General features: G+C 43.9%; 1 protein-coding gene across 1 annotated transcript in view; it reads right to left on the reverse strand.

Moving 5' to 3' along the window:
* Positions 1–10,371: 10,371 nt before the first annotated feature.
* LOC147622826 (uncharacterized) overlaps positions 10,372–26,363 on the reverse strand; it is an 88,739-nt gene continuing 72,747 nt past the window's right edge. The window contains exons 11-12 of the mRNA XM_086822468.1: positions 10,905–10,979; positions 10,372–10,792 (exon numbers count right to left, since the gene is read on the reverse strand). Of these exons, the coding sequence (XP_086678594.1) occupies positions 10,559–10,792; positions 10,905–10,979 (309 nt within the window). The 3' untranslated portion in view covers positions 10,372–10,558. The remainder of the gene's footprint in view (positions 10,793–10,904; positions 10,980–26,363) is intronic.

The following is a 26,363-nucleotide window of genomic DNA, read 5'->3' on the forward strand; positions in this document are numbered from 1 at the left end:
TGGGATGTATGACAACCACTTTGTTTACTAGAGATATGGCATAGTTATAGTGCCACTCGGGTTCGAACTATGGACCATGTATGTTTTAGTAGTAAAGTACCTTCCCTTAGAGTATACACTCCTATCTTCATGTTATGGTTGTTGTGGAGAGGTGAAGAAGAAGAAAGAACATTTAGCCATCCATCTCTCTCTTGTGTGCTTGTCTACTTGTATATGTGTGTGTGTGCATGTGATGAAGTTTGCTTGCAAGGAGCTCAAACTCACCCTCTACCTTATATTCTTTTCATGCTACATCAACAATCAACATCAAAATTTGGTAATATAGTTCACCTTATTTTTTTTCTATTTTTCAAAAAAAGAGCCTCCCACACTAAGTGATGATAGAACTATGATTTGAATGTATCAGATACTATATATAACTATGATTTATGTGTATCAGGTACTATATACATACCCATAAAGTCCAAAATTACAAATACTCCCAATCTTCCTTACCCTTTAGTTTCAAAGAAAGGAAAACTCTCTTCCAAAATTAAGAATCTCATGATCATTTATTGTCTCCTTCCACAGAGTAGAGTTCTTTTCATGGAGTCTTGTTTTTGTTCAAGTCTAGCCCTCTCTTTTTGCGTTACACACTACATCAACCTCCTAAGTAATTAACAACATTAAGAACTTAACCCTTACATAAGGCAAATCATGGTCTCTAACCATGGTCCAAGGTGTGACCTCACCACATCAACATCTTTTAATTCAAACTAATCTAACCTCTCTGATGAGGAACAAATAGTGGGTGGCCTATGCCTTTTTAGGAACCACAAGCCCGATATGATGATGTTGAAGGCTCCTTGGATGATAAGAAGGATAAACACAAGTCTTCAAGAAGGGATGAAGATCCAATTGGCAACAAGAAAGGCTCTTCCCAACAACATGAATGACAAAGGAAGATCCAAAGAATGAGGCCCAAAGCCGAGACACTATGGGCAACAACCTAGATGCCACCCCACCAACTGCTCCAATCTTTCTAACCCAACACTGGGCAACCCACATACAACAGCACCAATTTCTCCATTTCCAACCCAACATAACCCAAACCCCGTTGCCAAATCCTCATGCATCTTCATCATCCCATAGGGCTACTAGCTATATTCACATTTCACCTCCATTATTGGGCTTTTCCCTCACCTTAACCACCCCATCGTCACTGAGACCTATGAGTCCCTTAATCTCAAAATGTTCCATGTGGAGCCTAACCTCACAAGATGAGCCCATTGAAGACAGTGGGAAAGACCCATAATTATGCTTGCCTATCCATGAGCAGCCAACTAGAATATCCTCTGCATCCACGGTACCTCAATGTCTCCTAGTAGGGAAAATACCTCAAGACTCTTGGCTGACCCTTTAAGACAAGCGAAGTTTGCTTGGTGAATTAATACATGTAAAAGATGTTTACTATGTGTAAGGTTGATAATCCAAAACATACCAAAGTTGGATACGACACTCGAGTAACCTTATACATGTAAAGGATGTTTAAGGTTAATAATCCAAAACATACCGGAGGTGGATATGATAGTCGAGTAACACAATACATTTAAAAGATGTTTAAGGTTAATAATCCAAAACATACTAGAGGTGGATATATGGTGGTGGAGATACGGTAGTCAACTAACCCAAAGTCCTACAAAGCCACTACAGATCATATGGGAGTGTGTGTAGCCCAAGTGTGCTCAAGTGTGGAGAAAGCCAAATTACGAGCAAGGAAGAAAGTGTTTTGGGGAAACTTACGTGGTGTGGCTACGTGGAGATAGAAAAATCCACTAGCTGCCTTCTCCATTTGAGGACAGCCAACTTGTTACAGGAAGCCATCTGGGAGTCAAATTGCCTACGAATAGCTATTTGGGATAGCCGGGCAACTGGTGATTGGGAACCCTTTTGAACAGCCGTCCAAATTTTTTACAAATTTTCAAAGAGTTGGCCATCCCATTGGTACACACAAAATAAGTCGAATTGCTATTGGAAGCCATTTGGGACAGCCGACCTCCTGCAGCACTATTATTGTTTTCAAAGAGTTGGCCAACCCAAATCACACACAGAAAGAGTCGACTAGTTATTGGAAGCCATTTGGGACAGCCAACGTGCAATGTTGTTGTTTTCGAAGAGTTGGCCAACCCAAATCATACATCGGAGGAGTCAACTAGTCATTGGGAACCCTTTTGATGAACAACCGACCTGCATTTTTTGTTGTTTTTCAAAGAGTTGGACCAGCCCATATCTCACACTGAAGGAGCCGACGTGTTTTTGGGAGAACCAACATATCTATCACCGGGAAGGGTGTAGGTGAGAGTTAGTACAGGAGTGCTTGTTTGTGCATGCAGGTCCCGGAGCACCAGGTGACCACCTAGCTCTACCCAGGAAAGGTGAAGATTGTTCGTGTGATCGAATTCTTCATGCGCATATTCTCTACTCGCGAGCGACAAGAACATTTTCCTGGTTTGTGATTTTCATTTCACATGGATTCTGTTATGGAAAAATTTGGCTTTGTGTAAGCCCATGTACCTTGTACTTACAAATACTCCAAGAAATACAATAGTACTGAAGGGGGGACGTAAAAAGCGTCATTGAAGCAAAGAAAGCTAATGCTATGATAGATATGACCTTTGAGTCTATGGCTCGTGAGAAGTGGGCAAGAAGCCAAGAGAGTTGGCACTCTCCTACCTCATGGCGAGAGTGGTGGGCATGCAAGCCGAAACACTTTGCCCATTGAGTTATCTCGTGGTGAGACATGGCATCATCCAGGGAGGTCACATGCCTCTGGAGGACCACAGGCTCATAGATCACATGCCACCGTGCCTCGTGAAACACCTTTGGTTACTCATGAAGCCCATGCAGAGAGGGTTGTCCCGTTGGATAAGGGAAAGAGCAAGAGGGAAGAACATGAGTCACATGCTAAAAAGCTCAAGGAGTTTGAGGCAGGTGATAAATCTGTCAAATTTGATGCGTTTTGGAGAATATGATGCATCTAAGGTGCTAGCATTTGTCGCACAATTTCAGTGATGAGGACTTCACCGAGAAGTCTAAATTCCACCATGCAAGCATGTTCTTGAAGGGGGGGACACACATTGGTGAGTCACCGAAAAGACCACCAAAGATCCCATTTGCACTTGGCAAGAGTTCAAGGACATGTTTTATGCCCGATTTTTGCCTCCAAATGCGGAGCAAACTCTTACACAAAAGTGGGATAGACTTGAGCAGAAAGACAATGAGAGTGTGCAACAATATGTGAACAAGTTTTGGAAGGTCTTGCTTGAGGTTACTCCCTTTATGCATCTTCCTGAAGATGCATCTGCTCTTGCTTACGGAGCAATTGGTGCTTAAAATTAAGAAAGATAATGGGGGTTCCAAGCGCAAAGAGAGAGGGTTAATCCAAACCTACACAGCCACCTATAAAAAGAACTTTCGGGAAGCCCAAAAGGGAGGTAAAGCTCAAAATACCTCATCTAAGGACAATGGGACAAAGAAGAACAAGTTTGGTTTGACTCCCAAGCAAAGGGAGAAATATGCAAAAAGAGGGTAAAGAGCACATGTGGTAGCAAAGAGCACATGTTTAGGCAATGCCCTACCCGCAAGCAAAAGCAAAAGGACAAGCAACCTAAGGTCAATGTGCATGTCGTTCCCGATGTGCAAGGTAGCACTGAGCATGATGGCAAAGAGAGGGTGGTATGCACAGCTTGGGGAAAAATAAAGGATCAGCCCGCCTTGTTTATGTTTGATGATTGTGCAACAGATAACTTCATCTCCACACAAATGGCATCCTCCTTGGTCAGGTTGGGGACATGGGACCCCAGATTGAGGCAGAGGCCGCCTTTGTTAGCAAATAGGTGCAGGCTACTCCTCTTATTGGGAAGTTGTGTATACACATATAGGGTTATCTAGATCATGAGCACTTCTTGATTACTCCTTTGAATGGATGTTATATATTTCTTGGTAAGCCATGGCATCATAGGCTTGAGTCCCGCAAAGAGTACAAAACAAACATGATCACTTTTATGCAAAGAGGCCACATGCACATCATTGATGGTGGCCAAAGAGAGGGATTCCATCCCAATTGTATCACACATCCAGATTAATAAGGCAATGAAAAAGTGTCTTTCTGCGTACTTGGTTTCTATTCATGATGACAAGGTTGAACAAAGTAATGTGAATGTGGATGTATTGACTCAAGATAGGCTAAATTTTTTTAATACATATAGAGATTGTTTCGTCAATGCATTGCCAGGAGAGCTACCTCTCCTGAGAGGCCCGAGGATCATTGCATAGATCTTGTGGCAAGTAGTTCCCATCTTAACAAACCCGCATACCGTGTGAGTGCCGCACAACCGGAAGAAATCATGAAGCAGGTTAATGAGATTTTGGAGAAGGGTTTGGTTCAGCCAACTCCTCACCTATTTTCTCTCTCGTGCTTCTTGTGTAAAAGAAACATGGATCATTCCATATGTGCATGGATTACCGAGATCTAAACATCCCGATTCCGAGCATAGATGACATCTTGGATAAATGGCATGGTTCATTTAGTCGCATCGATTTGAAGAGTGGTTATCACCAAATTCGTGTGGTATCCCAGGATGTCCATAAGACCGCATTCAAGACACTTTTAGGGTTGTTTGAGTTTTTGGTAATGCCTTTTGGCCTTACCAATCCCCCTGCAACATTTAAATGTATGATGGACAAGATCTTTCGAGCACATCATAAATTCATAGGTGTATTCTTTGATGACATCTTGGTTTTGTCCAAGAATGAGTGCGAGCATATGATTCACTTGGCCACAACCTTTGAAGAGTTGCAAAAGCATAAACTTCATAAATGCTAAGAAGAGTGAGTTCTCTCTCTCAAAGATACACTAGTTGGGGCACATTGTATCCAAGGCGGGTGTGAGAATGGATCTTGCCAAGGCAAGAGGGTCATGCAATGGCCTGTGAAAGCTGTACATTGCATGATACAGAGATCCATATGGACATTTATGAGAAAGAGCTATTGGTTGTAATTCATGCCTTGAAAATATGGAAGTATTATCTTCTTGGGGCTAAATTAAACCGATCACCAAAGTTAGAGGTACTTTTTATCTCAAACAAAACTCTTGGAGAAGAAAATGAGAATGGCAAATTTCTTTTATATGCTCCATTTTTAGATTGTGTACACTCCGGGAAAGAAGAATGTAGTGGCAGATGCCTTATCTAGGAGGCCATATGTGACTGCCGCCGTTTCAGCGGCCTCACATGGGGACTTCACTGCCATGCGTGATTTGTACTATTTAGATGTTGATTTTTGCCATATTTGGGCTGATTTGATGGCTGGTCACACACATGGCTCTTATGTAATCAAAGACGGTTATCTCATGAAAGATAATAGCTTATGTGTGGTGAACGATATGCGTCCAAAGGTTATGGAGGAATGTCACGCTCCAAAAATGCCTTTCATGTGAAACTTTTTGTGGAAGTATGTGGGGCCAGATCCTGAGGAGCTTGTCACACAAGATCCGCCAAAGGTTGATGAGCTTGAGGAGATCCTGCACCAGAGAAAATTGTTTCTCACAAGAAAAGAAGGCCACCAGTTGAAAAGCTTTTCAAGAAATACCTTGTGAAGCCTAAAATTATTTACCCATTGATGCAAAGTGGGTAGATGAGGATTAGTTTGCTGATTACCCGTAACTTTTCCAGGCGTATCTTAGGCTTTTCACTTGAGGTCAACTATTCAGAAGCGCCGAGGGGAGGGATGTCACCATTTGGCCGCCCATTTGGTCCATGTCCATTTTTGGTACCACTTTTATGGGACTGTTAGTCCATAGAGCGGCCAGATTTGTGCCATCTTCATATGAGGCCAAGCCGGTGTCTCATGTGAAAGGGCCAGTTACTTTGTCACATGGACGGGAGTCAGTCTTGTGCCACCCATGTGTGAGTGCCACCCATGTGTGACCAAGATCACGTCATATGGACGGGAGCCTGAAACGCGCCACCCATGTATGGCCAGGACGGTGTCGTATCCATCGGGCCACCCGTGTATGGTATGGCGAGGACGGTGTCTTATCCATGGGACTGTCACTCCATGAAATAACCCGTGTTTGTACCGCATCTTGCCTATGGGTCTGTCACTCCATAGGAAGGCCAGGGTTTTCACATTCTATCGCGTCAGATTCGTACCCGACTAGAATTTTTGGTACAAGTTTCATGATGAAAGGGAGATTTTGTCCATTACATGTGCACATGCATCTATCTTTGCATGTCTGAAATTATTTTTGTGTGACTTGTATCTGTGTATTTGCATGCTATGATGTGTCACTTACCAAGCGGGGACGCCTGCTAGTGAGCCGTGAAGCTTGCCCTATCTTCTGACATGTTTTATTGCATGTGAACAGGTGGTAAGTATGACGTATTCATTTATTTTAATGTTTTATATTCTAACCTTTGAATTTATAAGGCTTACAGGTTCACACACAATAGTAAGTGGGTGGAAAATACTTAAAAGTGACCAAGGCCCAACTTATTGGGGTGCCTATGCTTGTATCCTAATTACCCAATATACATGCAAGGAAGAAAGTGTTTTGGGGAAACCTACGTGGTGTGGCTACGTGGAGATAGAAAAATCCATCAGCTGTCTTCTCCATTTAGGGATAGCCGCCTTGTTACAAGAAGCCATCTGGGAGTCGATTTGCTACGAATAGCTATTTGGGACAGCCGCCGACTAGTGATTGGGAACCCTTTTGAACAACCAAACAACATTTTTGCAAATTTTCAAAGAGTTGGCCAGCTCAAATCACACAGGAGTCAAGAGTAGTTATTGGATAGTCAACCTGCATTGTTGCTGTTTTCGAAGAGTTGGCCAGCCCAAATCACACAGAAAGAGTCAACTTTGAACAACTAGTCAACCTGCACTGTTGCTGTTTTCGAAGAGTTGGGCAGCCCCAATCACACAGAAAGAGTCAACTAGTTACTGGGAGCCCTTTTGAACAACTGACTTGCATTTTTTGTTGTTTTTCAAAGAGTTGGACCAACCCATATCTCACATCGAAGGAGCCGACTTGTTTTTGGGAGAACCAACATATCTATCACCGGGAAGGGTGTAGGTGAGAGTTAGTACAAGAGTATCTATTTGTGAGACTTAGCACAAGAGTGCCTGTTTGTGCATGCATGTCCCGGAACACCATGTGACCACCTTCGCTCTACCCAAGAAAGGTGAAGATTGTTTGTGATCAAATTCTTCATGCGCGGATTCTCTACTCAACAGAAAATTTGTCTGGTTTGTGATTTTCATTTTGCATGGATTCTATTATGGCAAAATCTGGCTTTGTTGTAAGCCCATGTACCTTGTACTTACAAATACTCCAAGAAGTACAATAGTATCGAACGGGGGACAGTTATTTTCAGCTTTGTTTTTCTCGTGTTGTTCCATTGGATCCTAAATGTTAAGTAAACTATAATTGTGTTTTGGCTTCAGATGACATCCACAAGATCGCCAAACGTCCAAACCTTTCATCAAAGGCCAGCATCTAGGGTGTGGAGGACACCGAGCATATTGGTAGAGGCCTGGCCAGCTCTTGCGACATATTAGTGTAGTCCGTCTGGCCACTTGCAAGAAAGCTTACACACTCGAGAATGAGGAGGAGACGCCTCTCATCTGACCTCAGCTCTTGAACCCAACCGTAGGGGTGGTGAGATGATGCTGTTGATGAGAAGGAGCTTGCAGGAGATCTGGGTCTTCAGCCAGAATTACCCACTCTTGAAAGCCAGGTTGGGAGTTTGTAGAGCTGCCACTGTCATCCTCAAGTTCTTATTATGCCAGAGCCCTCCATGCAGTATGCAGCAACGACCGACGAAGTCCTTCACTCCACGGGCTCAGCAGCAGTGCGACCATGGCACGTCTCATGCCCTCTTCACAGTCAGTAACAGACGCCTCCCTGCACACGACGATGATCAAGACCTTCCTCTCTGCACAGTCAGCACCTTCCTCTCTAGTGCGATGGCAAGCAGGATCTTCTCTCCCTGCTTCTTTGCATTGGCCACCAAGCAGCGACGAGAGCTCCACCTTCGCTCTCTGAGCTAGGCCAGGCGGTGATGCATTAACAAGAGGTGGCAGACGGATGCACACTGGCCACTCGAGTACCTGGGCATGATGTCCAAGCGTGATGGGGTGTGATGTTCACACTTGGCCACGCTCTTCTGCCATGTACAACATGTGAGGAGCCGGCACGTGGCAGTTCCTCGGCAGCAAAGGAGAAGTAAAATAGAAAATAAGATAATCATACTAGGTTTACGATGGAGTTAATAAAAAATAAGATAATCATAATGGATTTGCGATGGAGTTAATAACAATTATTATAATCATATTGGGTTTGCGATGGAGTTAATAACAATTAAGCTAATCATGTTGACTCATTTATAATTTACGTGGAGAGAGAGATGCATGTACCTGGAAAGAGAGATACTAGTGGCATAGGCATAGACAAAGGGATTCAAGCATTTTGCTACTTAAAATAACCCCTTTGATTACTCATTTGAATCTGGAGAAAAAAACAAACTTTATTGCATTGAGACGAGAGGAAAAAAAATGTCTTGGGAGCCTCTGCCTATTTTGCTTGGAAAATTTAGGCCCAGGGTACTACTGAACCCCTCCTGCAAGGGAAGCATACAAGCGAACTACCAATGATTTTTAATTCAGCTCATTGCTATTTAAAACCACCACAATTTAAACCTTAAAAGTAACCGTTGAAATTTTAATATTCCCATTTATCTTTTAGAGTGGCTGTAAAAAAAAAGGGTTTCGGGTGCCTATTTTGCACTCAAGCAAATGTGGCACAAAGCTAGAATTTAAGATTGATACACTTATCAACCACACATTCTTTGCATTACTGTTGGTCCCTCTCTAATCATATTTTCATTGAATCCTTTTTGGCCCTTGCAACAAGGACTCAGTGCTATACTAACTAAACCAAGTGTTAATCGGCTTCTAGGCGTTTCAATACCCTTACTCTCAGATGTCACAATTAGATAAACTAAAACACAAGGGGATTTTTACCTAGAGTTCATGGCCTATAAAACATTGAATGGTTCCCAGGTGTGCTTGGGTTCCTTTGAAGAAAAGCCATGAATACCAGTTACTCATAACTCAACCCTTCTACTCATTAAATGATTTTGTGGACCCTTGTTTTATTTAGCGAAACACACAATTGGGTACACAAGCTACTAAAGTCTGATAAGGTAATGGTAAAGCCGCTGTTGGCCATCACATGCACAGGTAAACAAGTACCGGTTCTTTTAACTCAAATACCGTAGTGCAAGCAGACTAGCATTCTTTACATGCTCCACCTTGGCAACAGAGATACAACACCACTGTGGTTGAAAGGAAACAAGCATCTAGACCTACACAGTATTGAGTACATAGTCAACTTGACAGAAATCCACCCACCAGGAGTGCTTTGCATATCTCGGACCCTTTATTTAAGATCGATCCGTAGTAGCCTTGCTGCCATTGGCAACAAGTTTATGGCATAATCTTTGTAGCATTTCCATTTTGCATAATCTTTGTTTTGCATACCTCGGACGCTTTGATTAAGATGGGTCCATTGTAGCCGAGATGGAACTTGCTGCCATTTCATATCGATGACAATATGAAATGAATTCTAGCCGTAGAGCCTATTTACACTAGAAAAACTTTATGGCATAATAGCACAACAATTCCAAAGCCCCATACCTAGTCTAACAATTTAACTCGTGCAAAACTTTGTTTGTAAAAGCTCACAAAACCAGTTTTCCATTTTCCACACTTCGTATATTCAATAAATTAAGCCTGTCCAAGTGGAGAAATATCAGTTTATGCATTTTATAACCCAACCAATAACCTAACCTGTGTAGTATTTGCATCAAAGAAATCGCAGGCTCAGCGAGAACAACATCCTGACCCTGACAACTTTACCTTAAAGCAAAAAAGGTATGTTTTCAAGAAGGCATGGAGCCTTGAAAATGTTGAATATTTCTGCCACATCATGAACACATGTAAGAATCAGATTCTCCATCAGCTTTAAAGATGTGCAGAATGTGTTAACTCATCGAATCCCAAAACTGAAAGCTGCCTTTTATGCCGCAAGAAACACACATCTCAACAGCACAATTTTGGCAAAAAGATGCAGCTTTTGCCGAGCTTGAATGTTGTCATTCTAAATGTCTTGCAATGTGGCCTCTGAACTCCAGTAGCTACCATTTTGTCCAACCCTTTCCAATTACAGGCCACTAAGCAAAACTGAAGACCCTATGCCATTAGGGTAGATGATAGAACAGTTCGAATGATTGCACAATTGAGCTAATTCTCCCTCACAGACACAGAAAATATGGAAACTTTCCACCACATTATGAGCATACAAAGAAAACAGGCAATCAACACTCAGCTTGGAAAAGCCAAAGCAGTGTGGCCTGTACAAAGGAATGACTAAGAGCTGCTTTTGGGTTAAGTGTGACAATAAGAAGAACACACAACTAAAACAAAATTTGGGACAGATAACCAGTGTTTCACAAGATCACAAGTCATCTTCATCACTGTCTTCGATCATGGCATCCAAAGACCCCCCACTGTACTTTTTCTCAGATGCAGCATTCTCATTACCCAAATCGTCTTCACTGTCATCACTACCCCCTTCCACTATATCAGCATCCATAACGTCTTCAACTTCTCCCTCACCGTCATCGTCACTCTCCTCGTATATTACTGCAGCTGATACTTCCTGTTGCTGTGTTGTCTTAATGGCAGATACCTGCAAAGACCACCCAGCAAAAATCAATCGCAATTGAGTGACTGCAGCTTGTTTTATAGCATAACCAACTATCAAAAAACTGAGAGCTGCCATGGAAATATCCTCTTTTCACCTGTGCCATTATAAGGTCTAGACGGCCCGAAAGAGAAAGCAACGGTCTGAACACTGACAGTCTTGCGTCAATGACCTGCATGAACTCTTGATTTCTCTCTCTCTCTCTCTCTCTCTCTCTCTCTCTCTCTCACCAATGGTAGTCGGTCCTCACATAGCCTCACCACCAACATCCAAAGACCAAAAAGCTTGTACTACTACAAATGTTCCATATATTGTAGTGAGATAAAATGATAATTTAGCTTTTTGGTTGCTTTGATGATCCTTTCTATGGACTGGACTGGACATAAAGCCTTCATGGTCTACATTTACACATTCATGTACTAGGCTCATAGGTCATTTTGGCCTTCCACATACATTAAGTGAACTTTCTTTTTTAATTCTCTCTCACCACTGTCTCCCGTTCATCCCACATAGGGGCATTGTATCAGCCATCTGGCTCTTACAGCACTCTTAGCTAGTTTCTTTTTTTTCCAGTTTTTTACATGACTCCGTATTCTCATGGACTCAAGTGTACTACTTTTTGGTTTCATAGACCCTTGGGGTCTTTTTAACACGTTAATACAACTATATCTTGTATGCCCCCCACTTGCCTCACGTGTCAGGAGATTAACCGCCTCATACGAGCTGACCTCTTACGACTGGAGACCCATATCACATGGCAGGCACCCAAGCATCTTGGGACCAAGATGCAACTCTACAGAGAGGTTTCCCAATGGCTCACAACTGATGACTTCATTCAGAAGCCTGGGTACCTATTCTGACATGTCACATGCCATGAGCATAGCTATTGGGCAGATCCAGGTCTCTTCACACAGGCTTAGAGTGGAGACGGGGAGAGCTGAGGGTATTGATAGAGTGGACCGCATGTGCACACTTTGTTCCGTGGAGGTGGAGACTGAGGAGCACTATGTCTGCAGATGCCCGGTGTATTAAGAGATACGTGGGAGATTCCACTGTCTATTCAGAGAGGGTTTTGGGCCATTATCCAGAGTCACTGACTATCAGGCTCAGCGTTGTCTTGGGCTCTACCTTCTGGATTGTGGAGACAGAGGCACCAGCTGCTTGGATCATGCCGACAATGTCCGATCCTAGATACCTCGCAGCCTCGGATCATGAGGTTTTTCTCCCACATCGAGGAAGCCTCTCGCCGCCGCCTGAGAGAGGAACCCACCCAGGACTCCCCACCTCTCACGAGTCAGCCAGTGCACACAAGAGCCTCTCCGTTTCCCAGGGTTTACCGTAGACCAGGCAGTTCAGACCAGGTGCCCAAGACCTACTGGGCCGCATAGGCGCTCATCAGCTCCAAGTCTAGGAGATGCTCCGGCGATTAAGAGATGCCCACACTGGACATGTGGACATTGATGCCTGTTACACAGTTCCTGAGGATGATGATGAGACCCACCCTAGCTTGATGTTCCTTGGACCTTGGGTCATCGTGCTATTGTATTCCTGATGATGTATTCCTGACGATGCTACTTGTATTTGTAGCTAGCAGTCTTTTTCAAATGTGTTATTTTTCTGTTTTACCAAGATCAGTGTAACACTTGGATACTTTGTAACACCTTTTTCGTCTCATAGACCCTAGTGGTCTTTTGAAGACATTAATAAAAGTTTCTGTGGTACACACCTCCACATCAGAATCAACTACCTGCAACAATTCCTCTGCTACGACATCAGAGCCCACCACCCGTACCCACGCTCCAGCTCCACGCCCCAGAGGAGTTCTTAGCGAGAGAGCTTGATCCATTCTACAAGCCAGACGTCCCCGACCCAGAGCATCAGGTCCCTCCACCACACATAGACAAATTCGTGAGCTTCTCCACCGACATGACACGCTCCCATCACAGAGACCAAACATTCAGGCCACCATAAGATCGGTTTTGGCTGAGGCGGGTACCGTCATTAGCTGATCACAGCATATCTCACTCTACACAGGATCATCTGTTGATCACATGTACTGTCAGATGTTTTCATTTTACTTTTTCTTTCAGTTTTCCATGGCTCAGTATATCCATGGTACCATTGTATTACTTTTGGTCTCATAGGCCCTTGGGGTCTTCCATAGACGTTAATATAACTCTCTCTCTCTCTCTCTCTCTCTCTCTCTCTCTCATGACAACATTCTAGTAAAGTAAGCAGCCCACCTAGACACTTCACATAGATGCCTCGTTTTATCTCATTATATACGTAGAGAGGGTCTAGCAGTTTGGAGACACAATAGAGGGCAGGAAACAACTCCCATGGCTGGCTTTATCTTCATGCAGGTATTTAGTATCACAAGGAGACGAGAATTGCCGGTGTACAAGAAAGATAACACGGATGACAACACATGCCTCTTTATAGATGCATCGCCACTGTTTTCAGAACTATAGACAGCCCCATGCATTACAGAGGCACGAACTGCACAGAGCCATCAGAGATGCCATTTGGGAGAGAATACAAAGATAGGATATGAATACAGTGAGAGACGCCTCATTTAGGAAGCTTATATCAAGATCCCTTCCTCACACTGGCACTTTATCCAAACATGAGATACCTAGGGACTTGTATGTCACAAATGCTCACAATCTCCGTGCGAGTGACCTCACAAAGACTATACATAAAATTTTATCCAGATGCCAGTAAACCTAGAGACTCATATATCACACATGCAAATGATCTTTGTGGGTTAGCTCCAAGGGTTTTCAGAACTATAGACAGCCCCATGCATTACAGAGGCACGAACTGCACAGAGCCATCAGAGATGCCATTTGGGAGAGAATACAAAGATAGGATATGAATACAGTGAGAGACGCCTCATTTAGGAAGCTTATATCAAGATCCCTTCCTCACACTGGCACTTTATCCAAACATGAGATACCTAGGGACTTGTATGTCACAAATGCTCACAATCTCCGTGCAAGTGACCTCACAAAGACTATACATAAAATTTTATCCAGATGCCAGTAAACCTAGAGACTCATATATCACACATGCAAATGATCTCTGTGGGTTAGCTCCAAGGGTTTTCACACATGCTACGCATTGAGGACCAAAATCTGCGGATATGAAGGGCATGCAGCAGTATACATACACGAAGTAGCAACTGAGCAGCACCCTTCGATGCCGAGCTTACATGACATTCCCTTCTGCTAAACTTGATGACGGGGTGGACGCTTTGTCATCCTTCCTCCCTGGACTTCTACTGACCTTAAGCTACTACTGACTTTGACTTTACTGACTAATATTTTTGTCTGAACACCTTCACTCCTGATCTCCACTTCCAAGTCTTGATGAAGAACTGAGCATCTGTTGAACTGTCGTCCCCATGCCTGCTTTCCCTCAACCTTGACACAGCGTTGGATCACCTACCAAAACTGATCATGCTTGTGCCTTTGGAAACGATAAAAGAGCTTAATAAGGTACTGGGTGTGACTTGGTTGAACACAATGCTAATCAATACACTTAAATACACTAAGATTTGAAGGACACTTGCTCAAGTACAAGAAGTAAATTGCTGAATTGACAAGAGACACACAATGAGCCGGAACGGCCGACCCCTCCCTTGAGTAAATTGTATTACTATTGGAGAAATTCAATACATAGCTTCACGGGCATCCATTGCCAAATCCTCCATGCCAATGCATATGAAATTCAGCATTTAGAAAACAATGGTATGTCGATGTAGATCACCAAGGAGCTGCCTTGATGCCCGGCCCGACTTCAGTGCCCATATTCTCCACCATTGGCTCTATGTTCTACCAAGCAAGGTAGCAACATCTTCAAGAGCACATAGGACAAGAGAAATACTACACAGGGCGGCTAAACAAGGAGTCCTGCCCTTCTACTGAATAAGTAATGACAACACATTGTCCAATTAGCTTACCAGTCTTCATAGAAGTTGTTGCAAGCGGAAGCCTTCGCGTTGGAAGCTTTAGAAGTGTTGATATCTTCGATTTGCCGCAATCCTTCGCGACAAAAGTCTTCAAGAGGATAAAGGGAACCTTGGGAAAGCTTCCCCTATGGTTCAACTTGAGAAAGGAAGGCTGAAATTAGGGTTTTAGACCAGAAATTACAGCGAAAATGAGAGCTGTTTTGCTGAATTTCAGTCATTGGGAGTGAGTAGGAGAGTGATTAGCACTTGGAAACACTCTTGGAAGCTTGGAAAACACCCTAACAAGTTGGGTATGGCTAAGGAGAGCTTGGAAATGGAGAGAAATGGTGGAAAAACAGAGTTGTCAGCCTCCAAAAATCCTCATGAAGAGAAAACACGAATTTTCTCTTAATAAGTAAGTGAATTGGGGTCCAATCAGGTGAGAGGACATGGGGAGATGCCCATTTATGAGTAAAAAAGGAGGATCAGGTCCTGGACATTGAGTCTTGTCCGCCTCGGGACTTCAGTGAGTGTGAACTTGGAAGCGGTCATAATTTATAAGTGACTTTTGGGCGCCCAAACTTTAATGAAGTGAGAACGCACTCACTTATAAATATTGGCTAAGTCCTAAGGGCTATTTGAGCCTAGATTGGGTAATACTTACCACCTGTTCACATGCCACACAACCATGTCAGCAGACAGTTTCACACGCATGGTTCACGGGCGGGCGTCCCCTAGCCCGGAACTACACATAGGTCATGTAGGCATGAAAACAGCATGCAATTTCATTTGCAGGCAAGCACATAAAGATGCTATGCAATGCAGCATTGGCATGAGCAATTTCCGTTCATGAAACCATATAAGATCAGGCGTTTCCAGGCAAGTATATGCGATACCAGACCCAGTGGAAAGCCAATCCTCCAGGCGTTTCCGGGCATGTACCCAAAGGCACAAGTCCCAGCGGAAAGCCAAGTCCTCCAGATATTCTGGGCATGATAACGTCAAGTCCCAGCGGAATATCATATCCAACTATACAGCATGACACGTGTCAATCACATGCATAGGCACATTCCATAAGCCATGGACACCAATCCAATATGTACATAGTGTGAAAGCAAGAGTGAACCATTCGGGTGGCCAAATGGTGACATTCCACCCCGCTCCTAAACAGTTGTCCGCAACTGAAATGCATCCAAATATGTCTGAAGCACATGCGGGCAATCTTTGAAGAACTCATCATCTACCCATTTAGCATCAATGGGAAGATAGTTCTTAAACTTCACAAGGTAACGCCTCACAACTTTGCCTGCAGCAAGCTTGCGTTCCTTGTGATACACAATCTGCTCTGGCTGCAAGATCTCCTCAAGCTCATCCACTTTTGGTGGATCCTCAATGACCATTTCACTGGGCTCCGGCCCTACATACTTGCGAAGGAGACTCACATGAAAAGCATTGTGTATGTGCCAATGACTAGGTAATGCCAATCTGAAAGCCACTTCATTGATCTTCTCGATCACTCGAAAAGGCCCATAGTACATGGTTGCAAGCTTAGGATATGCACCCTCTTTGCCAAGCCTCTTTGCAAGTCTTGCTTTCTCAAATTTCAGCAATACCCAATCATTCTCTTTAACATCTAATTGCCTTCTATGCTTGTCGGCAGCCTTTTTATGCTTGTCTTGTGACCTTGCAATGGTTGTCCGCACCTGAGCAAAAGCAATATCCAAGTCTCTTACATACTCATCAGCTGCAAATATCTCATCCTTTGTGCGAAGGATGGGTGGCAAAACCACCTTACCATAAACAATCTCAAACGGGGCCTTTCCCGTAGATGCATGCACTGTTGTTGTATGCAAATTCCACAAGCGGTAAGTACTTCTCCCAAAAAGACTTCTGATCCACCACATAACATTTCAAGAGATCCAACACGGCTGAATTTGCAGCCTCACTTTGCCCATCCGTTTGAGGGTGATAAGCTGATGAGAAGTCCAATTTGGTGCCCATATTATCAAATAAGGCCCGCCAAAAGAGACTTGTAGTCCTGGGATCTCTATCCCCCACAATGGACTTCGGCATTCCATGATGTTTGAACACTTGTGCAAGATATATTTTTACCATATGCTCAGCTTTGATGGTCTTCTTGACCGGCAAGAAGTGAGCTAGCTTACTAAACCTGTCCACAATTGTCCAAATTGCATCATTATCCTGTTGGGTACGTGACAAGTCCATAATGAAATCCATTGTAATACTTTCCCATGGCTGCGTGGGAATGGCAATGGCTGAAGCAAACCTGGTGCCTTTTGCCTGTCAAATTTGACCTTTTGACAGGTGAAACATGCACGTACATGTGCCTCTATGTCCTTCCGCATACCTGGCCAAAAGAAACACCGCTCAATCATGTGCGTAGTAGGCATTATGCCTCTATGACCAGCATATGGAGGAGCATGGCACTCATCCAAAACCTTTTGCCTCATGTCAGACACCACACATAGGCAATTATCTTTCATGAGATAACCCTCTTTGATCACATATGAGGCATGTGCATGACCAGCCATCAAATCAGCCCAAATAGTGGCAAAATCAGCATCTGTATGATACAAATCACGCATGGTAGACAAGTCCCCATGAGAGGCAACCGAGATAGCTGCTACATACGGCTTTTGTGACAATGCATCGGCCACTATACTCTTCTTTCCCAAGGTGTGCAAGATCTGAAAATGAAACATAGAGAGGAAATTGGCCATCCTCATATGCTTCTCTGACAACTTAGTTTGAGTAAGAAAATACCTCAAACTCTGGTGATCTGTCTTCACAGTGAAATCAGCTCCAAGAAGGTAATGTTTCCATATAGTAAGTGCATGAATTACAGCCAAGAGCTCTTTCTCATATATGCCAAGAGATAGCTCTGCATCATGCAATCTACGACTCTCATAAGCCACGGCATGTCCCTCTTGATTAAGGACAGCCCCTATGCAATTTCCAGATGCATCACATTCCACACAAAAAGGCTTTTGCAAATCTGGAACGATCAACACTGGACCATGAGTAGTTGCATCTTTCAATTTGAGGAATGCATCTCTCTACATTAGTCCATTTGAACACGGCCTTCTTCTTTGTCAAATCATGCAAAGGAGAAGCAATCCATGCAAAGTGCCGAATGAACCCTCGGTAGTAAGAGCATAATCCTAGAAAACTACGGATCTCATGCACCGAACTCAATTCGGACCAATTCCGAATTGCATCAATCTTTGCAGGATCCATCCGCACTCCATCTTTGGACACAATATGCCCAAGATAATGTATCTCTGACAAGAAGAACTCACTCTTCTTTGCATTTATGAAGAGTTTATGCTTATGCAGCTCTTCAAAAACAATAGCCAAATGAGCTTTATGCTCTTCTTCGGTCTTCGGTCTTCGAGAAGACTAGGATGTCATCAAAGAAGACACCTGTAAATTTCCTGTACCCACGGAATATGCGATCCATCATTCTATTGAATGTAGCCGGGGCATTTGTAAGACCAAAAGGCATAACAAGATACTCATAAAGCCCAAATGCTGTCCTGGAAGCAGTTTTGTGTACATCCTGAGGCACTACACGCACTTGATGATATCCATTCTTGAGATCAATTCGGCTAAAGCATGCCGATCCATCCAACTTGTCAAGGATGTCGTCTATGCGTGGAATCGGAAACCGGTTCTTGATGGTAAACTTATTCAAAGCTCTGTAATCCACACACATACGAAAAGATCCATCCTTCTTTTGAACTAAGAGGACGGGTGAACAATATGAGGAACACAAACCCTTCTCAAGAAGCTCATTTACTTGCTTCATGATCTTCTCTTTTTGGGATGCACTTACACGATAGGCTGGCCTATTAGGAGGTGAGCTACCCGGCACAAGATCAATGCGATGATCTTCCGGTCGTACAGGTGGTAACTCATTTGGTAACTCATCATTGTGCTCTTGCAAAAATTTCAGCCTATCATTACAAAGAGTGTTTACATGTACATTATTTTCCTCAACAGGATCTCGTACAAAAATCAAGTACGCAAAATGGCCTTTATGCATGAAGGTGATTCTGTTAGTCTTGTAAGCCTTGCACTGATCAATACGTGTATGCCAAGGCTTTCCAAGCAATACATCACAGCCATTCAAAGGCGCCACAAGAAAATCCTCATGCTCCACATAGCCTTGAATGTGTATGCGCAACTTGCCAAAAATAGGCATGACCTGCACTTCTCTACCAACAAAGGCAGCCCCTGCTTCAATTTGAGGACCCATGTCCTCCACTTCAATACCCAAAGCAGCTGCCATCTGAGTGGATATGAAATTTTCAGATGCACAATCATCAAACATGAACAAAGCGGGCTGATCTTTGAGCTGTCCCCAAGCTTTACATACAACCCTATCTTTGCTATCATGTGAAGTGTTGCCCTGCACATCCGGAACCATATGCACATTAGGCTTCAGTACACTCGCATTTTCAGCTTTGTTCTTCTTATTTGGGCATGCTCTTGCCATGTGCCCAATGCTGCCACAAGTAAAGCATTTGCCTTCACGCATATATTGCTCCTTCTTCTCAGCACTAAGACCAAAGTTTGCCGGCTTATAAGGGCGCTTTTTAGCAAACTTATTTTCAGCTTTTGGACCTGATTTGGCTTGGTTTTGGTCCCTTTTAGGTGGCTATCCATCATTTTGCAGGTTTTGGACAGCCCTCTCTTTGCCTTGAAATGAGGGTTGTTTAGCCTTATTGGATCGACTCAATTTGAGTTCCAATTGCTCGGTGGCGGTGGCGGCTGCGATTAATTGGTGTAAGGTATGACCAGGATACATTTGTAATCCCGCTTTGTACATGGGTTGCAATCCCGATTGAAACCTTCTCTTCCTTTCCGCCTCGGTGACATGCATAAATGGAGACACCTCCAAAAGCACTTTCCAAAACTTTTGTACATATGCATTTACCGCTTCCCCCTCATTTTGCTTTACCCAATCCCACTTCATTGTTATCTCATTCAATGCATTGGGAGGCAAGAATTGAGCATAGAACCTCTCCTTGAACTCTTCCCATGATCTAACAGGATTCGGTGAGAGCTTCTCCCTGAGCCACCAATGGGCAGCAGTGCCTTTCATAAACATGCTTACATGCCGGATCATGGATTTCTGAGTGAAATCCTCATCACTGAAAGCAATATCAAACTGGGCAATAAAAGCAAGTGCCTTTGATGCATCATATTCCCTATGATATGTGTCAAACTTCACAGATTTGTCTCCGGCTTTGAAGTCACGAGACTTTGATGCATGTGTGTGCATCTCAACATGTTTTCCCTCATGTTTATCCATTGGGACAGCCCCTGTGACTGGCATCAAAAGGTGATGTATAAGGCATAGATACATGTGCCTTGTAAGCATGAGGCATGGCTAGCCCCTCAACATGCATTGATACATTTTCAGCCATAGCTTCTCCCTCACGAGCACACTCGAAGGCATGAGTGGCATGAGAGATACGCGGAATACCTGCACCAACAGAAAATTGCAGCTCATGTTGCATGTGTTGTGCATGTTCATTTTCAGCCGGCAATGGCATTTGACATACATTTTGACCACTGCCATAAACATTGTATCCTTCACGGGCTACATGAGGTATTCCTGCATGGCGTGAAGTCACTGATTGTTCCTCTCCCATAGCATGGAGATTTATCCTCTTAGACATAAGTTCTTGTTCGGGCACCAGTGGGGATTCCAAGACATGTGAGATGGTTGCCTTTTCTGCATAGGCATCCTCGGTACGAGCTAAGTATGCACGTGCTGCATCCCTCGGTTGCATGTGCAACTCTTGAGCAATCATTGCCATTGCATGATCCATATAAGATTCAGCTTTCTTGGCCTTCAAACGGTCATGTACCAATGGATCCTCGCGGCGATAGAGATTCAATTCTTCTTGTTGTGCATGGAGAAGAGCCTGCATACGAGTAAGTTCAGCCCTCAAGACTATGGACTCTTCTTCTTGCATCTTCTCTTTGCCACGGGACGGCTGTCCCACATATTCATGTTCCCTATTGTGCACCACATGAGTTTGCTCATCCTGTAAAGCATTGGAGGCATGCATTTCATTGTCCCTGCCTCTTGTATTAGCATCTCCAACATTCATTGTATGGCTATCCATAATGTTCTAAGTGTAGAGATAGCTAGTGTTCACGGTGATCGTCTCTCACGATAGAAGTGAAAGAGAACCATATGCTCTGATACCAATGTGACTTGGTTGAACACAATGCTAATCAATACACTTAAATACACTAAGATTTGAAGGACACTTGCTCGAGTACAAGAAGTAAATTGCTGAATTGACAAGAGACACACAATGAGCCGGAACGGCCGACCCCTCCCTTGAGTAAATTGTATTACTATTGGAGAAATTCAATACATAGCTTCACGGGCATCCATTGCCAAATCCTCCATGCCAATGCATATGAAATTCAGCATTTAGAAAACAATGGTATGTCGATGTAGATCACCAAGGAGCTGCCTTGATGCCCGGCCCGACTTCAGTGCCCATATTCTCTACCATTGGCTCTATGTTCTACCAAGCAAGGTAGCAACATCTTCAAGAGCACATAGGACACGAGAAATACTACACAGGGCGGCTAAACAAGGAGTCCTGCCCTTCTACTGAATAAGTAATGACAACACTTGTCCAATTAGCTTACCAGTCTTCATAGAAGTTGTTGCAAGCGGAAGTCTTCGCGTTGGAAGCTTTAGAAGTGTTGATATCTTCGATTTGCCGCAATTCTTCGCGACAAAAGTCTTCAAGAGGATGAAGGGAACCCTGGGAAAGCTTCCCCTATGGTTCAACTTGAGAAAGGAAGGCTGAAATTAGGGTTTTAGACCAGAAATTACAGCGAAAATGAGAGCTGTTTTGCTGAATTTCAGTCATTGGGAGTGAGTAGGAGAGTGATTAGCACTTGGAAACACTCTTGGAAGCTTGGAAAACACCCTAACAAGTTGGGTATGGCTATGGAGAGCTTGGAAATGGAGAGAAATGGTGGAAAAACAGAGTTGTCAGCCTCCAAAAATCCTCATGAAGAGAAAACACGAATTTTCTCTTAATAAGTAAGTGAATTGGAGTCCAATCAGGTGAGAGGACATGGGGAGATGCCCATTTATGAGTAAAAAAGGAGGATCAGGTCCTGGACATTGAGTCTTGTCCGCCTCGGGACTTTAGTGAGTGTGAACTTGGAAGCGGTCATAATTTATAAGTGACTTTTGGGCGCCCAAACTTTAATGAAGTGAGAACGCACTCACTTATAAATATTGGCTAAGTCCTAAGGGCTATTTGAGCCTAGATTGGGTAATACTTACCACCTATTCACATGCCACACAACCATGTCAGCAGACAGTTTCACACGCACGGTTCACGGGCGAGCGTCCCCTAGCCCGGAACTACACATAGGTCATGCAGGCATGAAAACAGCATGCAATTTCATTTGCAGGCAAGCACATAAAGATGCTATGCAATGCAGCATTGGCATGAGCAATTTCCGTTCATGAAACCATATAAGATCAGGCGTTTCCAGGCAAGTATATGCGATACCAGACCCAGTGGAAAGCCAATCCTCCAGGCGTTTCCGGGCATGTACCCAAAGGCACAAGTCCCAGCGGAAAGCCAAGTCCTCGAGATATTCCGGGCATGATAACGTCAAGTCCCAGCGGAATATCATATCCAACTATACAGCATGACACGTGTCAATCACATGCATAGGCACATTCCATAAGCCATGGACACCAATCCAATATGTACATAGTGTGAAAGTAAGAGTGAACCATTCGGGTGGCCAAATGGTGACACTGGGTATGCTCACCTACCCTCAGGGAATGCTTCCTCTGGCTTCGCCGGCAGACCACTCCATCTACTAGCCTGCTGCATCCTTTCTACTGGAACTGTGCACCTTCCTTGGGACATTGCTTAGTGGGCTCAGCCTGATGCTCTGATACCAATGTTGCATGCGCGAAAGCCTTGTTGTATTGATCCACAACCCTACGCTTGATTAAGAACATTAATGCTAATTAACACATGACTAACACAAAAAGGAGAGAGAAGAGAGATTGGGCGTCGGGATTTAATGTATTTATATATGGTACAAAAAGGTTGATAACTGCTTGAACATGGATTAGGCCTTGGTCATCCCCATAGGGGTTGACCCTTGGCCCTTCCACATAACTTCTATTGATGCTATAGAAAATGCTAAACGAACTTGATGAATCCTGAATTATGACTTATGCTTATATATGTGAGAAAGGGGCTGGTCGCCCACCATATCTGCAATCGGCCTGTTGTGTGGACATGAAAATGCCATAAATCTTTTATTAAATGCTGCGCTTACTGTATGCACTGCCCACACCTGCTACCATGCCAGATAACACCTGGCCGCCTACTGCAGGGGTACCAAAAGGCTGCCGACTGGATACTCCTACCGTCCAATGATGGTAATGTTGATGTTAATGCTGACGTGATGTTGCTGCGGCTGATGATGATGATGATGATAATGATAATGCCACTGATGCTATTCCTAACCGTTGCACTAATCAAGGATTAAGATAGTCCATGCCGAAGATTAGCCATGGCACGGGCGTTCACACGACAGTTGTGCAAGATGGTGGTGAGCTGGGAGCATACTCTCTACTTTGGTTGCTTGTAAAGAAAACTTCTATTGCCTAACATGAAAAAGGATATAGCAAATTTTATTTCTGCTTACATTGTTTATCAACCTTCATCATGGAAAACCATATGGTCTTTTAATGCCCTTGCCAATTCCAAATGGTCCATGGGAAGAAATTTCAATGGATTTCATTATGGGATTGCCTACTACTTTGTCACATAAAGATATGATTTGAACCATAGTAGATAGATTTAGCAAACAAGCATATTTTGTTCCATGTAAGAAAACATTGACTGCTCCACTTTTGCTACTAACTTGTTTATTAAAATTGTTTTCACTCATCATGGTTTTCCTAGACTCATTGTTTCTCACATATACTTCTACTTTTGTTATCATTTTGGATAGCTTTTCTCAATTTAGGTATTAAAATGGATATCAGTTCTACTTTCCATCTCGAAAGCAATGGCTAGACCGACGCTTCTAATAGCACTATCATGGATCTTTTATGACCTTATACTATTACTCCCCGTGCTCTAATTGGGAGGAGGATTTTCATATCTTGCAATTTACTTATTAACAATACCTCCCATCTTGCCTTTAGCAAAGTCCCCTTTGAAATCATCTATGGTAAAATGTAACAAAGCAATTATATATGCACATGCACTACCGTTTTGCACCTTATGGCCTTTGTTATCTTTTGATACCTTTAGACATCTTCAGCTTTCTCTCTAATCCACACTAATCAAGCCCAACCTCACAGGCAATCCCGCGAAGGGGATTCTGATGATGTGAGTGGGCATGCAGCCCGAACAAGTGATGCAAGAGGGCATGCAGCCCGAGCAAGTGATGTGAGTGGGCATGCAGCCTGAAAAGATGTTATGAGAGGGCATGCAACCCAGGCAACTAAAAGGAGAGGGCATGTAATCCAAGGGAATGATGTACATGGGCAAGTAGCCTGAGGGAATGATGTATATCGACATGTAGCCCGTGCAAATAAAGAAGGGTTTTCAACCCATATGAGAGATGCGGAAGATCTAAATGCATTGTCAGTGATACCTCCACCTTCTAGGTATGTTCTTGCTCCCAGAGTTCCATCTCGAGTGGAGGATTTTGCACAGGAAAACAGCCCTAGATCTGGGCATCGCCGCCATCGTAGACATGTCGAAGGAGATAATGAACAAGTGCGATGGGATGCTCGGCACAATAAGAAGGCCAAAGAATTAAAGTCGGGGGACAAGGACATCAAATTCGAGAGCTATAATGGAAAGCTGGACACCACTAAGGTACTTGCATTCTCTCGCCACTTTCAATAGAATGATGGATAGAATTTTTAGAGCTCGCCACCCACAAGTTCACAGGAACTCTCTTTGATGATATTAGGTTTAGTGGCCACAAAGCAGGAGATGTAGAAAGGGTGGACCGCGGTGGTTAAGCAAGAAGTAGAGAAAGAATGGACAGAAGTGGTGCGAAAACATCACACCCACCCCCATCATACATGATACCTTGGAAGAGGAGAAGAGGAGGAAGGTCCGGGCTCTTCATGTGAGGGTGACAAGACTTGAGAAGGGGGAATCCCCCAAGGCTGACGTTCTAGCCCTATGCAAGAAACTCAAAGTAGAAGGGACCCCTTATTTGGGCACATGACATGTGGGCGGGCGCATCCCCTCATCTTGAAATTCCCGGACCTTGCTAGCTGAGAGGACTTCATGGACACACCGACAGCTCTCCGAAGGGAAAACAATTTCCTAGGGGAAGATCTTACCCAACCCAGATAGAGCACAGATGGACACGCATGCCCAAGGTGCACGAGACCCACAAGACGGGGAAGTGGGCAGCCTACAGGGACGGGCAAGTCATCATCACAGAGCGGCATCCCAAATAGGAATGCGGGGTCTGTGGGACCACACACCTGGAGCTTGCAATCTGGAACTGCAATGGGACATCATCTTCTTCACAGAGACCCACCACAGCCCGGAGAGAGGGCTACCATGCATTTCTGGCTATGAGTGGGCATCTGCCCATCGAGAGGAGACACCCACATGAGGTGGGGTACGCGGGTTGGCGGAGTGGCAGTATATTTCAGGACACACTGAAAACCGGCCTTCAGATAAACCAAAGGGCGGTGGAACAAACACTCGCACATAAAACACTTCAACGCCATTGAGGACCTAGAAAAGGAAAACAAACAGGGGGAGCTAGAGTGCTCCTGCAAATAGTACACGGACAACGATTGGCCCCAAATCGCAGTGGCGCCCCTTGCGGTATTTCTTTAATTGATTATAAGAGCTTTGATTACAATATAAGGCTGGAAACTCAGCCGTCCCAGGAGAACTCCTGAAGCCTGCAAAGAACCTGCATCTGGCTTCTTGTCCACACGGCATCCACAAATAAATCCAACCATTGTTCACATCAAAAGACTCTCTCATATTGAGTCTGCATACAGAAGCTTTCTCCCATGATCAAGGCTGCCACAACCATCCATAGCCTCTCACACTATGAACAGCATCACACCCTGACACATCCAGTGCTTCTGCATCACAACACAAACTCCCAACTGTCTCTCAAAAGAGTATCACAGCACAGCATACCATACAGTTGACACACCTGTACAAACCCTCTCTACCTTCCAAGGGTACTATCCATCTCTGTCATGGATTCCCCGTCCCCTGTCCTATCAGTAGCAAGGCTGTACCAAACATGTGTCCACTCCTGTACCTTCTGCCTGCATGTGACCTATCTCCTGGAGAAACCCAAAAACATGTCTCTTCGAGAAAACCTACGACCTGTTTCCACATGAAACCCTTAGGCCTGTTTCCCTTTGAAACTTCTGTCCTGTTTCCATACAGAACCATTCATAGCACCATTCAACAACAATGCCAACAATGGCATACATCAAGTTACCTGTTCCCTCATGAAACATCTAGCAACATAGAGATGCCCATAGCTGTAGGT

The sequence above is a fragment of the Cibotium barometz genome, chromosome 28, assembly GCF_041138505.1.
Source record: "Cibotium barometz isolate CiBa-2024 chromosome 28, ASM4113850v1, whole genome shotgun sequence".
Lineage (NCBI taxonomy): Eukaryota > Viridiplantae > Streptophyta > Polypodiopsida > Cyatheales > Cibotiaceae > Cibotium > Cibotium barometz.